A 17,500-nucleotide genomic window follows, 5' to 3' on the forward strand; every position below is an offset into this window, starting at 1 on the left:
AGATGAGAGAATGACAGAGAGAGGCAGAGAGAGAGAGAGAGAGAGAGAGAGAGGGGTGCTGTTGTGTGTGTTAGTATGTGTGTGTGTGCGCGCGTGTGTGAATGTGTGTGTGTGTGTGTGCGTGCGTGCGTGTGTGCATGCGTGTTTGTGTGTGTGTGTGTGTGTGTGTGTGTGTGTGTCTGTCTGTTTGCGTGTGTGTGCATGTGTGTCCGTGTGTGTGTGTGTGACTGGGACAAAGGTGAAATGATATATCAATGGAGGGTCCCAGCAGTGTGATTGTGTGCATAATGAGAGTGACCCTGATGTCCAGCTGTCTGTTAAACATGTTGGGGTCTGCCACCGTGATGCAATCCAGAGGCCACACACCAGAGCCCGAGGTTAAAGGTAATTGTCATGGCAACAAACAAAAGACACACATGAACACACACACACACACACACACACACACACACACACACACACACACACACACTGTCTTAGAGACACACACAGTTACAGGCAGGGTGTGTATTGGTTTGACGAAAAAGTGTGAGGAGAATCTAAGATCTATGGCCTCTTTCACTCTTTCTCTACTTTTAACTTTAATGTCTCTCTCTATCGTTCTCTCTCTCTCTATCTCTCTCCTCTCTCTCTGTTTCACAGCTCGTCCTTTTATTTTTGTCTCAATCTCTTCCTCTTCCTCTCTCTCACTTACTTATTTACTTTTAACACACACTCTCTCGCTCCCTCTCTCTCTGTCTCTCTAATTTGTCGTTTTACTTTTTGCTCTTTCTGTCTACGTTTTCTCTTCTCTTTTCTCATTTTCTCTCTACATTTTCTTTCTCTCTGTTTCTCCACATTTTCCATCTCTCTCTCTTCTCTCTGTCTCTTTATCTTCATGTTTTCTCTCTCTTTCTCTCTATGCTTTCTTTAAGCAGCATCAGTGAGGGAGACAGACGGTCATTATCTGTCCTGCCTCATCTGCTCCAAGTGCTGGGCATAATGTAATCACCTCAGCCTCTTCACAAGGGCCACTCTCCCCTCTCAGATCACCTGTAGCCCTTTAGCCTTTTAGAAAAGATATGCGCTGAGGAGGAGACAGATGCGAGCGTGTGCACATACACACCACACACACCACACACATGGAAGGAAAGGTGCAAGTATAAAGTATATATTCTCTTTTGATCCTGTGAGGGAAATTTGGTCTCTGCATTTATCCCAATCCGTGAATTAGCGAAACACACTCAGCACACAGTGAACACACTGTGAGATGAAGCACACACTAATCCCGACGCAGTGAGCTGCCTGCTACAGCGGTGCTCGGGGAGCAGTGAGGGGTCAGGTGCCTTGCTCAAGGGCACTTCAGCCGTTCCTACTGGTCGGGGTTTGAACCGGCAACCCTCCGGTTACAAGTTCGAAGCGCTAACCAGTAGGCCACGGCTGCCCCAAGAGACAAACACACACCAACTATGAGGTGCTGGCAACTTAGAGTAAAACGTAGTGAAAGGAGAGAGGTGCTGCACACTCCAAGTTTAAAGCTAAATTCTTTATTGAGGCGATAACGTTTCGGCCAGTCTGGCCTTCTTCAGATCGCACACACACACCACACACACACACACACACACAACCCCACACCCATATTAGTCATAGGTTAATAATTCTAATTTCAGATACATTTAGCATATAAACTCCAAGACAGACTATTAGAATGTGCACCAGACACTGATCTATAAAGAAGTTCTTTATAGATCAGTGGCACCAGAGCATTCAGTATTCTGAACTAACATTCTAATGCATTGTGTTCCTCTGTTAGCTACACTGGTTTGTAACTCAACAGTGGGTCATTCTCAGTGACCTGGAGCTGTCTACATAAGCTCTAAACCATGTTTGACTTAAAAATAGAAAACATTATCAGGAAGCTTGCATGATTGTAAACCTATTATCAGGAACCTATGATTATAAACATATTATCAGGAACCTGGTATGAACATAAACATATTATCAGGAACCTGGTATGATCATAAACATATCATCTGGAATGATGGCATGAGGAACCTCGTATGAGAATATACAGACATTTGTGGTGTCTTCCACTTCCCCCCATATCTTCTCTCACGTTTGGTTTGGACAGCGTGTCCTTCAGCCCTCTGGGGCGGGGGGGGTTGTTTTCACAGAGGCTCCAAACCCACTCTGCTCCCTATACGGGTCCCTACGCGGCCCTGTGTCCAAATATGGTGCTGTTTTTTTTTTTGATGATGAGATGATGAGGCAGAAGTCTCATGGCTCTGAGCCGGGCCGCCTGGGGAGTTTGGGTCTGGAGAGATCCGGTGCTCATCCGTACAGATGCTGGTTGAACTCTGTTTCATTTCATTGCACAGTCATTCATTCATGTTTGCATGCACAGCACTAATCCGCCTGTTGACCTTATTCAGAAAAAGTCAATATTGTGATTATGGGGTTTACTTGAGTTGTTGATAAAATATTCCATTCATATTCCGGTTTACATGTTAACACTGCATAATAATGTTTTTCAGTTCATTGAGAGGACATCCAAATGTAGTTTCTACTCCTGTTGCAAATGTAGACTCAACTGGAAAGGGAAGCCCCATAGAAATGAGATAGAAATGCATACAGTGTGTGTGTGTGTGTGTGTGTGTGTGTGTGTGTGTGTGTGTGTGTGAGCTTAGTCCCATAGTCATCTATGGTATCTGGGCGTATGCTCACTGTTGCTAGAACACTGTTTAAAATAATCACACCCCTGTCACAGGTGTCACCTGCCATGGCAACACATTCCCTATAGAGGAATCACTCAAGGGCACACACACACACACACACAAACACACACACACACACCTGCCATGGCAACACATTTCCTATAGAGGAGTCACAGGCGTGTGTTATGTAACAACTCTTCTGCGTGCTGACGTGACATGTGGAGAGCAACAGAGTAAACAAGTAAATAAATAAACATGCAAACAAGCACTCTCACTCTCTCTCTCTCTCACACACACACACACACACACATACTATACAGGCTGTTATATACCCATGTTACACACACATTCATGCATGCCGTACATACACACACACACACACACATAGCTAATAATGTCTTAGGGGAGCTTCCTCCCAGCTGTCAGAGTTGAAGGCATTGTTTATCAGGCGTGTCCCCAGCTGCAGTAGACCAGAGCCTTCATTAGGATGCTACCCTGCCTCTGCCACACACACACACACACAAACACACACACACACACACACACACAGAGAGAGACTCTGTCAACCCCTGCTGTGACAGTCACCTTCTGCCAGACTTATTGATGGGGTTGGCCAATCTACTGGTGGCTGACCCTCTAACATTGAGAGGGAGAGAGAAAGGAAATGAGAGGAAAGGATGTGAAGGATGGAGAGGGGTGGTGTGTGTGTGTGTGTGTGTGTGTGTGTGTGTGTGTGTGTGTGTGTGTGTGTGTGAGAAGCATGAGAAGAGTTTTGCTGAATTCATTGAGAAGTGGAGAAGTGTAATGGATCCTAATCTGCACATGAGACAAAAAACCCCACAGAAAACACCTTCAAAAGCCCAGAGAAAAACACCTTTAAAATAACAAAGAAAAAAACCCACACACGTTCCCCTCCGGAACATGATGCAGTATAAACACACGTTCCCCTCCGGAACATAATGCAGTATAAACACACGTTCTCCTCCGGAACATGATGCAGTATGAATATACATTCCCCTCCGGAACACGATGCAGTATAAACACACGTTCCCCTCCGGAACATGATGCAGTATAAACACACGTTCCCCTCTGGAACACGATGCAGTATAAACACACGTTCCCCTCCGGAACATGATGCAGTATAAACACACGTTCCCCTCCGGAACATGATGCAGTATGAATATACGTTCCCCTCCGGAACACGATGCAGTATAAACACACGTTCCCCTCCGGAACATGCATGATGCAGTATAAACACATGTTCCCCTCCGGAACACGATGCAGTATAAACACACGTTCCCCTCCGGAACATGATGCAGTATAAACACACGTTCCCCTCCGGAACACGATGCAGTATGAACGACATATGGACCATGCGGAGGCCTTTGCCAAATTGAATCATAACATGAGAGAGAAGAAGAGAGAGAGAGAAAGAGAGAGAGAGAGAGAAGGAGAGAACAACAAAAGCATGGTACAGCACACCAGGCATATGTTCTCTGTCTCCCTGGCTGCCTCTCCTGCTCAGCAGATCTAATTGAATAAGGGGGACTTCATTTTAACCTTATTTCCTCCTGGTATTAAAGCTTCTACTCCATCCTGTGCTTAGCTGAGCTGTCTAATGTCGGCCCACAACACACACACACACAGGCAGACAGACACACACACACACGCACACACACACACAGGCGGATAGGTGGACAGACACACATACACACACACACACAGGTGGAAAGACACACACACACACATTATAGAAACTCATTACACTCTGTTTGGGCTGGCATAACAACAGGCTCCTCAGCGGCCTCAGGGCGCGAGCTAAAATATATGGTCTTCATTTGATATTGTGTGTCCTTGCAGGGGAAGCAGACACACACTAGCGAGAGCCTGTCTTTTATATTACTTTTCAGTCATAAACAACGTGGTAATATTACAACCTTAGTGTAGTGCAAGTCCCTTTACATAAACCATCTGAGTGCGTTTGTCTGGAAGAGCTTACCCGAGAAAGCAAAGTGTGTCTGGTTATGAAGTGTGAAGTGTCTTGGTCTGGATAAGAAAAACCGGAGCTGGAGTGAGTGTGAAGTTGGATTATTATTATTAAGGTGAGAGACTGGTAATTTAATCTGGTGTTTAGAGGGATAAGGCTTTCTACTGAAACGCTGCTCTGATAAAAAAAAAAAATCACTGTGAGAAAGTGAGTGAGTGTGTGTGTGTGTGTGTGTGAGACAGGGCTTTCTGCTTAAAAACTGCTCTCATTGCTGCGTGCATTGAGTGTTAATGTGAGTGTGTGTGTGTGTGTGTGTGTGTGTGTCATGCATTATTCACAGTGAGCACTCTGAATAAAAGAAAAGAAACAGGAGTGTGTGTTTCCACTGCTCACAGTGTGTTACGTCACCTCCCTCCTCTATACAGGGCCACAAAGGGCTCTGGTCTTGGGTTTTCAGCAAGCGACAGGTGCTCTGTGACATCACTTCCACTCTGTCTCTTAAAGATAGACTTTAAATGTCAACTGATATTCATAACAATAACTGTAATGTGATTTTAAAGGTGCTCTAATCGATGTTGGGTAACGTCACTTTTGTTGACGTTCAAACAAAACCCCTCCCTCCCGTGTAATTGAAACTCTCCTAAACGCGCATTTCATCGGTGATTGGCTAGAACAGTATGTTTTTATGGTCCAGATTGTTTTTGTTGCCGTTTTTGGAGTCTGGGCTGTCCACAGAGACTGTGTTTTTTTACAGTGTATTCAGGGCACAGGCAGCTAGCGGATGGTGAGGTGATGTTTGCTGTATGTGACAAAAATGTTTTAGTTTAAAAACCGCATAACGTCGTTTAGAGCACTTTTACTGTCAAAAATGTCCACACTGCACACAAAACGAGATGAGAAATGACATCATATGACAACACTATCAGGGTGATTATGTGAAGTTCGCCTACAAGAGAGCTACCATCTTTGTAGGTGATCAGCATTTTTGTAGGCGAACTTCAGAGATCTATAGACAAAGATGCTACCCAGATCTCCTTACATGGGCAAAGATGGTTTTGGGTCCTTTATGTAGGAGAACTTCAGAGGTCTTAAAGTGTCTAGCATTGACTTACTGTGACATCATGAAATGACATCACATCCTCTTCCTCTCTCCTTCCCCCCTTCGCAGCAACCCCACAGCATTGTGCAGAGGCGCCTGTTGGAGGGCAACATCCCCCGTATCCGCGCCGACGCCCTAGATGCCGCGGCCCGAGTTCGCTCCCCCCTCGCCGACAGCAAGGAGCCCGGCGGCGGAGGCAGTGGCGTCTCCACGGAGACGGAAGAGCGGAGCGAGAGCACGGCGGACGACTCCACCGAGGAACGCGAGTCGCCCGAGGAAAGCGAGAAGAGCCTGAGGTCCGAGGAAGAGGAGGAGGACGAAGAGGAGGAAGAGGAAGATGAGGAGGACGATGACCAGGAGAGGAGGAGAGGAAAGGCGGGGACACAGCAGACCAGGCCAGGGCGGAAAGGAGGAAGTGAGAAAGCAGAGGAGAGGAAGAAGAAAGACGGGATGGAGGAAAGAGAGACATCCTGTCTGGCTGCTTTGGTTGTCCAGTGCAAGGTAAGAAATAGGCAAGGCAAGGGATGTTTATTAATATAGCACATCACATACACAGAGGCAAGGCGCAAGGCAAGGGACATTTTATATATATATATATATATATATATATATATATATATAAAATGTCCCTTGCCTTGCCTAATTAATATAGCACATTGCATACACGGAGGCAAGGCAAGGGACGTTTATTTATATATATATATATATAGCACATTGCAGAAGCAAATCAATGGGCTTTACTGACACAAAAGCAAAATGAACATCCAAAGATAAATAAAAAATAAAGTGCATAGGGTGGAACATAAAGCCATCTTAAAAGAAAAATAATGACTACAATGGAAAATAGACTAAAACATATTTAAAAGAACATAAAGTACATCAATAGAATTTTTTAAAAGACTCTTCATCTGGAGTTGATCAGAAGAACATGCTAATCAAGAACCAGCTAAAAACCAGCAAAAGCCAGCTAATCACAAACAACAACAAAGATAGTCTCTAAAAGGATAAACCCTACAAATATCTGCATAACTAGAGAGAGAGACAGAGTGTATGTGTGTGTGTGTGGGGGGGGGCTTGTGTGTGTGTGTGTGTGTGTGTGTGTGTGAGAGAGAGAGAGAGGAGGGGGGATTGACAGAGTATCGATTTATGGAGGAATATGCATCATTAATTAAACTATTAATATGAATCATGAACCATGGTTGCCAGGCAAATCCCGATCAGTAATGAGAACGAATCAGTTCCCAAACCCCAGCCCTGAATAGACTTTAAGCTCTCAGCTCTGAGAGCTGTTTCCCATTCAAACACTGGACAGCTTTGAGCAGGTCTGTGTGTGGAGGTTGAGAGGCAGGACACACACACACACACACAGACACACACACACACACACACACACACACACACACACACAGACACACACACACAGATCTGTGTGTGGAGGTTGAGAGGCAGGACTCCTATTCACTCATTCAGACACGGGTTTATATAAAGGCTCTGCGTCTGAGTAGTCATTAGAACTAAATACATAAGGTTCCCTTAACCTTTTGGAGAGAGGGGAGAGATCCTTTATCCTTTCAGCTTTCCAATACACACACACACACACACAGAGACACACGTGTGTGAACACATACACACACACTTATAGAAACACACACACACAAGCACAAACTGAAAAACAAGCAAGAGCCTTCGAGATGGTAAAGAAAAAATATGTGTTCCAGTGAAGGTAGGTAAATTATATTTCCCAGTAAATGGGAGGGCGGAGAAGGTCGTACAGGTCAGGCGCGCCTGCAGGTGTACGTCCGTATGCACTGTGTGTAACATCAGGCTACTCAACGAGAGAAAATTTCCCGTCTGTGTATTTACACCAAATTGGCCCACCATATCTCCCCAACTATGGACAGTATCCCATTAGCTGCATGCCATCAGGCTACAATTTACAATTTTCTATTACATAAAGTTATCAAAATGAACGTGCACACATTTTGTTTGAGCAGGAGAGAGAATACGCACGCAGGCACGCAACTAGGCTACTTGTTGTTTTCTTTTACTCGGCTATCTATATATGGTTATCAGCACACAATGTTGAGCTAATTCACTAACTCAATACTCATGGATATCACAAGTTTAAACAACGAAAACAGAAAGGATGGATGCAGCAAAGCTAGAGGAGTTATTCCAGATGGGCAAGAACAAGGTAGGCAATTGCTTGTCAGAACGTTAGACTGCATTAGACAGCTGTTTAAAGCCAGACGTCACGGTAAGCTAGAACAAAACTAAAGGTAACTTTAGCCTGTATAGGGCTAGCCTGGTCCTTACCGCCTGTGACTACGTTTCTCTTCGTCATACAGTCTGGAACAAAGTAATAATAATCTGTCTCCGTAATGGGTGGATGCTTATTTTGAGGTTTAAAATCATTGGAGTTCCCTTAACCAATCAGCAACGTTTGGTAATGACGTGTGCTGTGCGCCGGAGTTCAGGCTTTTACGCTTCCCACTTCCGCTTCAGGCTCTTCTGCTCTCAGTAGTAAACAGACCGCTGGCTAGTATGCAGGCTACCTGACCGCTAGGGCAGTCTCTTCGTAGTGGATATATCTCTAACTTGCGCCAGCCACAGACCGAGAGTTGTATACCAAAAGCGTCACGTCGCCGAGATTATATCAGCTCTTGTCACACGCCAGTTTTCCCTCTTATCTCTTCTCGCCGCTTATCAGACGATTGTTGTTCTACGCAGCCCGGTGACTTCGTCGGAGCTTACTTTGTTCTCCACGGGCTGTTCAGACTACACTCTCGGATAAGTTGGATTGTACTGACGACCTACGTGTTATTTAACCTGGAGCTTGCCTCGGCATAAAACAACGCAGCCTACCTTGAGCCACGCTCGGTGACTGGCTAACGTTACTGTCCACAAGCACGGTAGCCTCGCCTGGAGCCCAGCTCGGCCACAGGCTAGCCTCTGTCAAACACAAACCTTGAGCCCAGTTCAGTAACCGCTAGTCCCAGTCAAGCACAATCACAGCAGCCTTATCTTGAGCTCCGCTCGGTAACCGGCTAGCTCACGTCAAGACACACCGCCTCGCCTTGAGCCCCGCTCGGTAGGGTAGGGTAGCTAGTAGCTAACATTCCATTCCTTAAGTAGGCCTATGCCGCATTGATTTTGTTAAGGTAATTTGAGAGTAGGGGGGAGAATAACGAGCAGCAAACGTTTATTTGAAAACATGATAAGTAGTGATGCATGTAGTAGCCTACAATTGTGCGTTTAGGTTTAGCTATCACTCTGATAAATCAAACTTTTCCCAAAGCCAGTTGGAAGGAGAGTTATAAGACGTCCTTGCCATTTATAAAATTGACAAGACAAGCCTCTTGTTCCTGCTTTAATTGCGTAATGCCCTCGAGAGTTGAGACAACTTCGTGGATAGCTTCTAGCGTCTCTTCCTCCGTCGCCATTGTTGCTATGCTGTTGAACTACAAGCTTCGCTGGACTACAAGCAACTCGGCAGGCAAGTTCCGCGTCATCACTCAACTGTTCGATGGTTGGCGCGGTCGTACGCGAACCGCATACTGTCGGTTGGGCCAGACTACGTGCGAGGCTGGAATCAAATTTTGGCCGGAAGTACGTAGGATGGTAACACCAGGCTAGTATAGGGCTGTATCAAGTCCAAATGAATAGGTCATTGGGGGCCAAGCAGCGAAGCTGCGAAGGCACCCATTGAGTTACTAGCTTTTCCTATTATTATGACCGCCGCGCAGCGAAGCGGCGGTCATATAGGTTTAGTCAGAATTTTTTTTTTTTTTTTTTTCACATGCCCAAATTTCCGTCAATGATTCCCGGGACACTGAAAGACCGGGGTACACGAAACTTGGTGGGCATGTAACCCCACATGGATAGCATGGAACCATCGTTTTTCGTTTTGATCTGTAGCCCCCCCCGCTGGACTGGACCCCCCGAAAGGAGGGTAGGGCAGACACAGTTTTCTGTGAATATCTCGAGAACCGTAGGGTTTAGGAGGACCATTTTTTTTTTGTATGTTGATCTCAAGGGGCCATGTCAACCCATCCCATTACCACTTATTTCATGTATAGCGCCACCTAGTTAAAAATTAAAAAGCAAAAAATCAGGTGTTTTCATCACAATATCTCTGGCTGACAAGGTCAAAACTGCACGAAAATAAAAGTGTAGGATCATTATGACACCCTCCGAATGCATGCCAAGTTTTGTGTACTTTCGTTCATGGGGGGCCTTACAATAAAATAATTTATGTGTACATTTAGTGACGTACACCAACAGGGATTCCCGGGACACTGAAAGACCGGGGTACACAAAACTTGGTGGGCATGTAACCCCACATGGATAGCATGGAACCGTCGTTTTTCGTTTTGATCTGTAGCCCCCCCGCTGGACTGGACCCCCCGAAAGGAGGGTAGGGCAGACACAGTTCTCTGTGAATATCTTGAGAACTGTAGGGCCTAGGATGACCATTTTTTTCTGTATGTTTGCCTCCAGGGGTCATGTTAACCCATTTCATGTGCACACATGTGCACAAACAGATACACACACACACACATACATTCACAGTAATCATACGTATGACACATACTCACACAGTAGACATATGTACGCTTGCATGCACAGGCACATACGCAGGCACACACACAAGCACGCACACACACACACACATACACAGACACCCACACACATAACATAAACATGTACATGCACACAATTCAAGAATTTCTCAGAATTATGAACAGGCAAGATGGAGGTGGGGTTGTATAAAATGAATTTTACATGTGAAATATATGCACTAATCATGTTTTGGTACTTGTTGTCTAGCAGATACCAGTGAGAATTGAGTGTGGATAATGCAATTTAGTGAGACAGTTAGAATCATATAGGCCTTTCAGCATGATTTATTTTTGTGGAAAAAATGTGCTGGACTGGGCGGCGGTCATATTTTGTACCACTCTGCGGTACATCTAGTTATTATTACACATCTGCCATTGGAGTCTATGGCATCCCATAGAACGCCTGGCTAAAAAGTGCAGATTTTTTGGCAGAAAGTTTCGGGACACTCCACTGACCATTCACACTCATTTATGGACCTCTAAACCCAGCCATCTAGCGCCACCAACAGGTCAAAATCTGGCCGAAAATTGAACCGCTGGGTCTAAAGTTATGAAATTTGGCACACTGATTCAGCACTGTCCCATGATCACTCTCACCAATTTCCAGAACTCTATGCCCAACACTCTAGCGCCACCAATGGGTCGAACCTGGATTGCATTCACGCATGTGACCATTGAACGGTGCATCCGATTTTCACATATCAGGCATCGTTGGAATCCCTGGACCGACCTAAGTTCAATGACCCCTATTACGTCACTTTCTGCCATATTGGACCTCTGCCATATTGGATTTAGTCCAAACTCTACGAAAAGTTTCAGCGCTCAGAAATTTCATCCGATTTTCATGGAACTTGGCGGAGATGATCTTCTCCCCGAGCCGCACAAACGATACTTGTCAGATTTTTCAATTTCATTTTTGTTTGCCCGTGACAGCCAATCAAATATGGTGATGAAGCCGCCAAACAGGAAGTGGACAAACATCTAGGTGACGCTTTGAGTTAACATAACAAGACTTGATACCATTAGTCAGGACACTGTCCCAATCACTCACAGCAATTTTCATGCATATACATTGAACACTCTAGCGCCACCACCAGTTCAAAGCTGGACATGCGTTCATGCGCGTGATCCTTGACTCTTTTGTCTGATTTTCACAATTGAGGTAGCGTCTGAATCCTTGAACAATCTCGAGTTCATTGACCCCTATCCTGTCACTTTCCGCCATATTGGACCTCTGCCATATTGGATTTAGTCCAAACTCTACGAAAAGTTTCAGCGGTTACAAATTTCATCCGATTTTCACAGAACTTGGCGGAGATGATCTTCAGACCGAGCCGCACAAACAATACTTGTCAGATTTTTTAATTTCAAGTTTATTTGCCCGTGACAGTCAATCACACATGGCGACGATGCCGCCAAACAGGAAGTGGGCTAACATCTCGGCTACGCTTTAATGTATGAAGTCCAAACTTGGTACAGGGACTTGGTATCTGATTGTGAGGACGCCCTAGGAAATTGGCATCATTTGGCCTCTATAGGGGGCGCTGCAATACAGGAAGTGAGCTTGTATCTCAGCAACGCTTTGATGTACGAAGTCCAAACTTGGTATAGAGACTTGGCACCTGATTGTGGGGATGCACTAGGAAACTGGCGTCATTTGGCCTCTACAGGGGGCGCTGCAATACAGGAAGTGAGCTTGTATCTCAGCAACGCTTTGATGTATGAAGTCCAAACTTGGTACAAGGACTTGGTATCTGATTGTGAGGACACAGTAGGAAATTGGCATAATTTGGCCTCTATAGGGGGCGCTGTAATACAGGAAGTGGGCTCAAATCTCAGCAACGCTTCGTTGTATGAAGTCCAAACTTGATACATGGACATATTAGCTGATTGTGAGGACATGCAAGGAAAGTGGTCTCATTTGACCTCTAGGGGTGCTGTAATAAAGAATGTGAGCTCACATCTCAGCAACACTTTGGTGTATGAAGTCCAAACTTGGTAGAGGGACATGGTAGCTGATTGTGAGAACGCACAAAGACATTGGTGTAATTTGGCATCTAGGGGCGCTCTAACAAAGTAAATGAGCTTATTTCTCAGCCGTTCTTTATCCAATTGCAATCAAACTTGCTGTGAGTGCTTGCTCATGCCATGGCAACGCCATTCCTGCTATAGCGCACTGCTTGGCCCCCGCATTGCTGCTTGCAGCTATATTTGTAGACGTTGTTGTTGTATTATTGCATGTGAATGTTTCTTTGCTATCTACTTTTTTGCAGACCAATGCACGGACCTAAAACCGGGAAATGGACAAATATTGTCCATGCGTAAAAAAAAAAGTTGCGGTGGGGGGTAGTGATGGTTGTGTGCGTACCATAGCATTAATTCCTGCAGGCGCCCCTGGTACAGGTCATAGCTGAAGGTCATGCAGGTCATAGCTGAATACACACACTATCAGAGTGACCTTTGGGAACAGCAGGAGCAATCAGCAGGATTATTAAAATCAGGGCAAAACACTCTGGTGCTCTCCTGGAGGACACAAACACACACACACACACACACACACACACACACACACACACACACACACACTCACACAGCTCCCCCCTATCTCACACACACAGACACCACAGACATAGACACTGTAAACACTGTATTTATGCTGCAGTAATGCACAAACAAACAAATAAACAACAAATAATAAATAACAGCACAGATATTCTCTTTAATGCCCCTGTGAACTCCAACGTTAATGTTCTATTCAGATCTGAAATGTCACTCCAAATACGAGTGCTATTACGGAAAAGGGCACAATGAGAGCACGGAGCAGTGAAAACATGGCCGGCTTCCTAGACTCCAAAACAACAACTCTGATTGACAGAGAGGGGTAAAAATAGCCCCCCCCCAATTAAGCTGCTTAAAGAGAGAGGAGGGGGCGCAAGCGGCAAACTGGCAATTTCTACCACCACCACCAACACTCCGCTCCTCTTCCCAAGACTCTACACACACACACACACACACACACACACACACAGACACACAGACACAGACACACATCAAAGTCATAGTCACAGTCACATACATATATTGTACACACAACCACACACACACACACAAAGAAACAAGCACACACATCAAATACACACAGAAATATAGATGCTCAATTGATGTATGTGTAGATTTGTGTGTGTGAGAGAGGAGAGTGTGTATTTGCCGATGCATATTACAGTGGGTAGTACATAGATGCATATTACAGTGGGTAGTACATAGATGACAGATGCATATTACAGTGGGTAGTACATAGATGACAGATGCATATTACAGTGGGTAGTACATAGATGCATACTACAGTGGGTAGTACATAGATGCATATTACAGTGGGTAGTACATAGATGCATACTACAGTGGGTAGTACATAGATGCATACTGCAGTGGGTAGTACATAGATGCATACTACAGTGGGTAGTACATAGATGACAGCTTAATCAGGACTCCTCCTGAGCCCTCCATGCTCATGGATGATTTTGCATATCATATGGAGTAATGTGGGAACGTCAAGCACACTCACGTGCATGCACATGTGAATACACACACACACACGCACACACACGCGCACACACACACACACACACACACACACACACACACACACAGTCATGTTCATAAAACCACACATGCATGTAGATTTACACACCCATTTACACACATCTCTCTGTCATATATGCATGACACATACACACACACACATATCTCTCTCTCTCTCTTTCTCTCTTTCTCTCTCTCTCTCACACACACACATGCACACACACACACACACACACACACACACACACACACACACACACATGCTCAGTTGTTGGGCTCTTCTGTAATTTGCTTTTGTTGTGCTTTTTTTCCACTTTGCCTCCATGACAGAAAGCACTGCATAATTTCTCACTTCAATGCTATTTATACTCTTCTCAGAGAGGGGGATAGAGAGGAGGACAGAGGGAATGAGAGAGACAGAGACAGATAGAGAGAGAGAGAGAGAGAGAGAGAGAGAAAGCATACACACATTTTTTCATGTTACTATTTCTATTCATCCTATGTCCTTTTATCCCTTTCCCTCAACGTTCTCACTGTTATAGTGGAAATTGTTATGCTGTTTGGTTTTGTGTTTTGGTAACATTGAGGGCCAGATGTACGTACATTTGCGAACGTAGCGTTATCAGCGCTTATTACACGGCTCTTCACAAGGCAAGTAGAACGCTCCATTGACTTGAATGGGATTTCCCAAAGTTCTAGCGGTCATTATTTCTTGGGAAATGACCTCTGAAAAAAATAATGACCGCTGTCAATGGCAACGGAGTTTGTGCTTCTAATTCTAAGGACTGGAACTTCATTCAAAAGTGAAAGCAGACGGTTGATCAGCTGTGTTCTAAAGAATGTTTGATTCAAGTTCAGCGTGTTGTTGCGAACTATTTCAGCAAATGCCACGATTAACGGTAACAAATAGGCTAGGCTATGTAGGCTAAATTCATATTGTGGGGAGTTTATTATTTCGTTTTGGCAAGTAGCCGTGTAATAAGCGGGATAATGTATAGAACCCCGGTCATTATTGGGAAAATAAGTCCCGACAGGGCGAACCGGACCCCGACGCGCAGCGGAGGGTCTTGTTCCGCCCTGAAGGGACTTATTTTCCCAATAATGACCGGCGTTCTATACATTATCCCTTACCTTGGACAAACCGCAAATATCGAACGCTGTATTATGTGGTGTTTATCAAACTCTCACTTCATCGGGTAATCTGCGCCTTTCTCGGACTTTCTCCGCCCCCTGCCACAATTTACGAATGTCGACAACTAAACGACATAGCCTACATATAAGCGCAGTTGAATGAAGTTAACTGATGACAACATTAAAAAGAATCAAACATTTAGCGATTATGAAATAATACCATACCGGTACATGATAAGATGTCAACAAGCAGGGAAATAATGAAGATCAGTGGTTCTACTCAAACTACTTGTGCACGTAGGCTATGGAAGATTGGTCAAATCTAGCAAGTAGGAAAGTTTAAGTGGATGACGTGAAAGTGAAAGTAAGACATTCGAAAGGCCAATAAAGGTTAAGGTTGCTTTTGATATAGTAAAAAGACGCAAAACTGGTGCTCTAAATAGTGATTCTGTTGTCTTTGAAAGGTTCTCTTATTGATGCATTTAACCACAATTTGTATTAACACCTGCTTTTACAAGGCAGATATATTTAGGCGCAGAATAGACGTGCGCTTTCATGGGCAGTTTTTGTACATACCTCAGAATACATAATTAGGCGCTCTTTACGCTTCCCCTCTAGAGATGCGCGGATGGGCTATTATTTCAACCGTAACCGCATAGCAAAACTTATCATCCATCCGCACCAACGTTTTTTGACCAGTTTTCAAATCCGCACCCGCCCGCCATCCGCTGGTTGTTTTAATGTACATGGGTGATGCGGTGCTGCTGACGTGAGGCTAGAAAGCTCTTGCCTGTTCTAGAAAGACTGATCCAATGCAGCAAATATATTAAAAGGCTAAAGTCCAACATTGGCTATGTTGTAGCCTATCCCCAGAATATCAGCAGCAAACTCAGTCTCTGTCTCGCAAAAGTCTCCAAATAAAACGCAGCCTGTAGCCTACAATTGTATCATTGTAATAAAAAACGCAATTTAGCACATCATTTCAACATGCTGCTATTTATTTAAGTCATTCACATTATAGGCTACTTTACGCACTGTAACCCACCGCACAGCAGTGCAACTTGCATGTTTACATTTTTAGTAACAACTTGCTTGCTTGCCTTACACATCTAAGTTTTCCGACTATTTTTATACCTTCTTTTTTCCGCTGTGGATGTTACTGAGCTTGTAGAAGTTTTAGCTCTTACGTTCTGAACATCTCACACTGCCATTGCCCGATGTCAGTTCTGAGTCATATCACACCATAATGTGTTTTATATATAATATCGAAACAAAATAACCCAGTCAGTCTCATCTACGAGATGTTTAGGCCTCCTCCAATACTGGCAGCTGGGCTCATAGGTTGCAGATTTGCTTAGTGGCCTACCAAGGCTCTGCAACGAGACGCGACATGGGAGATGAATCATCGGTCAACTTGCACTGTAGCCTATTCTACTTTCTTATTGCACACTGGAGAGAAAAACATGCTGGTAGGCTACGATAGGCTACTTAATTTAAACTTTGTTACCTTCAGTGTGTGTGTGTGTGTGTGTGTGCGTGAGGGGTTGCTCAGTGAAACATTGGAGTACACCAATTCCGCAACACCGTCTCTGATAGATAAACAAAGCAGCATTCATAGAAGCAACTAGGCCAAACTGCCTGATGAAAATTTGACTATTTCAAAGTGTGCTCGTTTTTTTCGGATGTAGGTAACACAATTTAACAATGTATAGGCTATATTTTTTTCATTTGATCGGTTCAAACGCCACCCGCCCGAATTTAATTAAAATATTATATTTCTTCACGTCATCCGCCCGATCCGCGGTTTAACCGCGGAGTCCGCGGCTGTAACCGCGAACCGCGCATCTCTATTCCCCTCCCATCTCTTTACGGGAAACTCCCACTTTCCCCTTGACCCTCCCATGAATGCATATGCATGACACGGAAAAGCGCAATTTACCATTTTCAGTTCCCGCGACAGGCAGTCTGCGCTTTTACCTCAGTGCGGCCTGTTTGTACATACCTTGCTATGTTTTTACGTGCATATTGCAAAACAAATACGCCGGAAGTGGCCGCAAAAACGTACATCTGGCCCTGAGAGAAAGAGAGAGGCAGGAATGGGGGATGAAAAAGATAGAAGTGAGAAAAGGGAGATGTGTATGTGTGTTTGTGTGTGAGCAAGAGAGAGGGAGAGAGAGAGAGAAAATGTGAATATGAGTTCCATGCCAAACCATACTGTACCTTGAGAGTATTCAAATGGTTATATTTATGCTAATAAAGCTCCTTTGAAGTATATTGTTATGAGTACAGAGAGAAGAGAGAGAGAAGAGAGAGAGAGAGAGAGAGAGAGAAAGAAACAGACAGAGAAAGAAAGAGAGAGAAAAAAAAGAAAGAGAGAGCTGGATAGAGA

The 17,500-nt window shown here is 44.5% G+C and overlaps 1 protein-coding gene across 1 annotated transcript in view; it reads left to right on the top strand.

Moving 5' to 3' along the window:
• nrip2 (nuclear receptor interacting protein 2) overlaps window positions 1-17,500 on the top strand; it is a 57,387-nt gene that overhangs the window by 21,587 nt on the left and 18,300 nt on the right. Inside the window, exon 2 of the mRNA XM_076296955.1 lies at window positions 5,849-6,280. Coding sequence (XP_076153070.1) covers window positions 5,849-6,280 — 432 coding nt within the window. The remainder of the gene's footprint in view (window positions 1-5,848; window positions 6,281-17,500) is intronic.

Source organism: Alosa pseudoharengus, unplaced genomic scaffold (assembly GCF_046254945.1).
Source record: "Alosa pseudoharengus isolate Yale_2024_CS ecotype anadromous, Long Island Sound unplaced genomic scaffold, YU_APseudo_1.1 YU_APseudo_1.1_scf_20, whole genome shotgun sequence".
Taxonomy (NCBI): Eukaryota; Metazoa; Chordata; class Actinopteri; order Clupeiformes; family Clupeidae; genus Alosa; species Alosa pseudoharengus.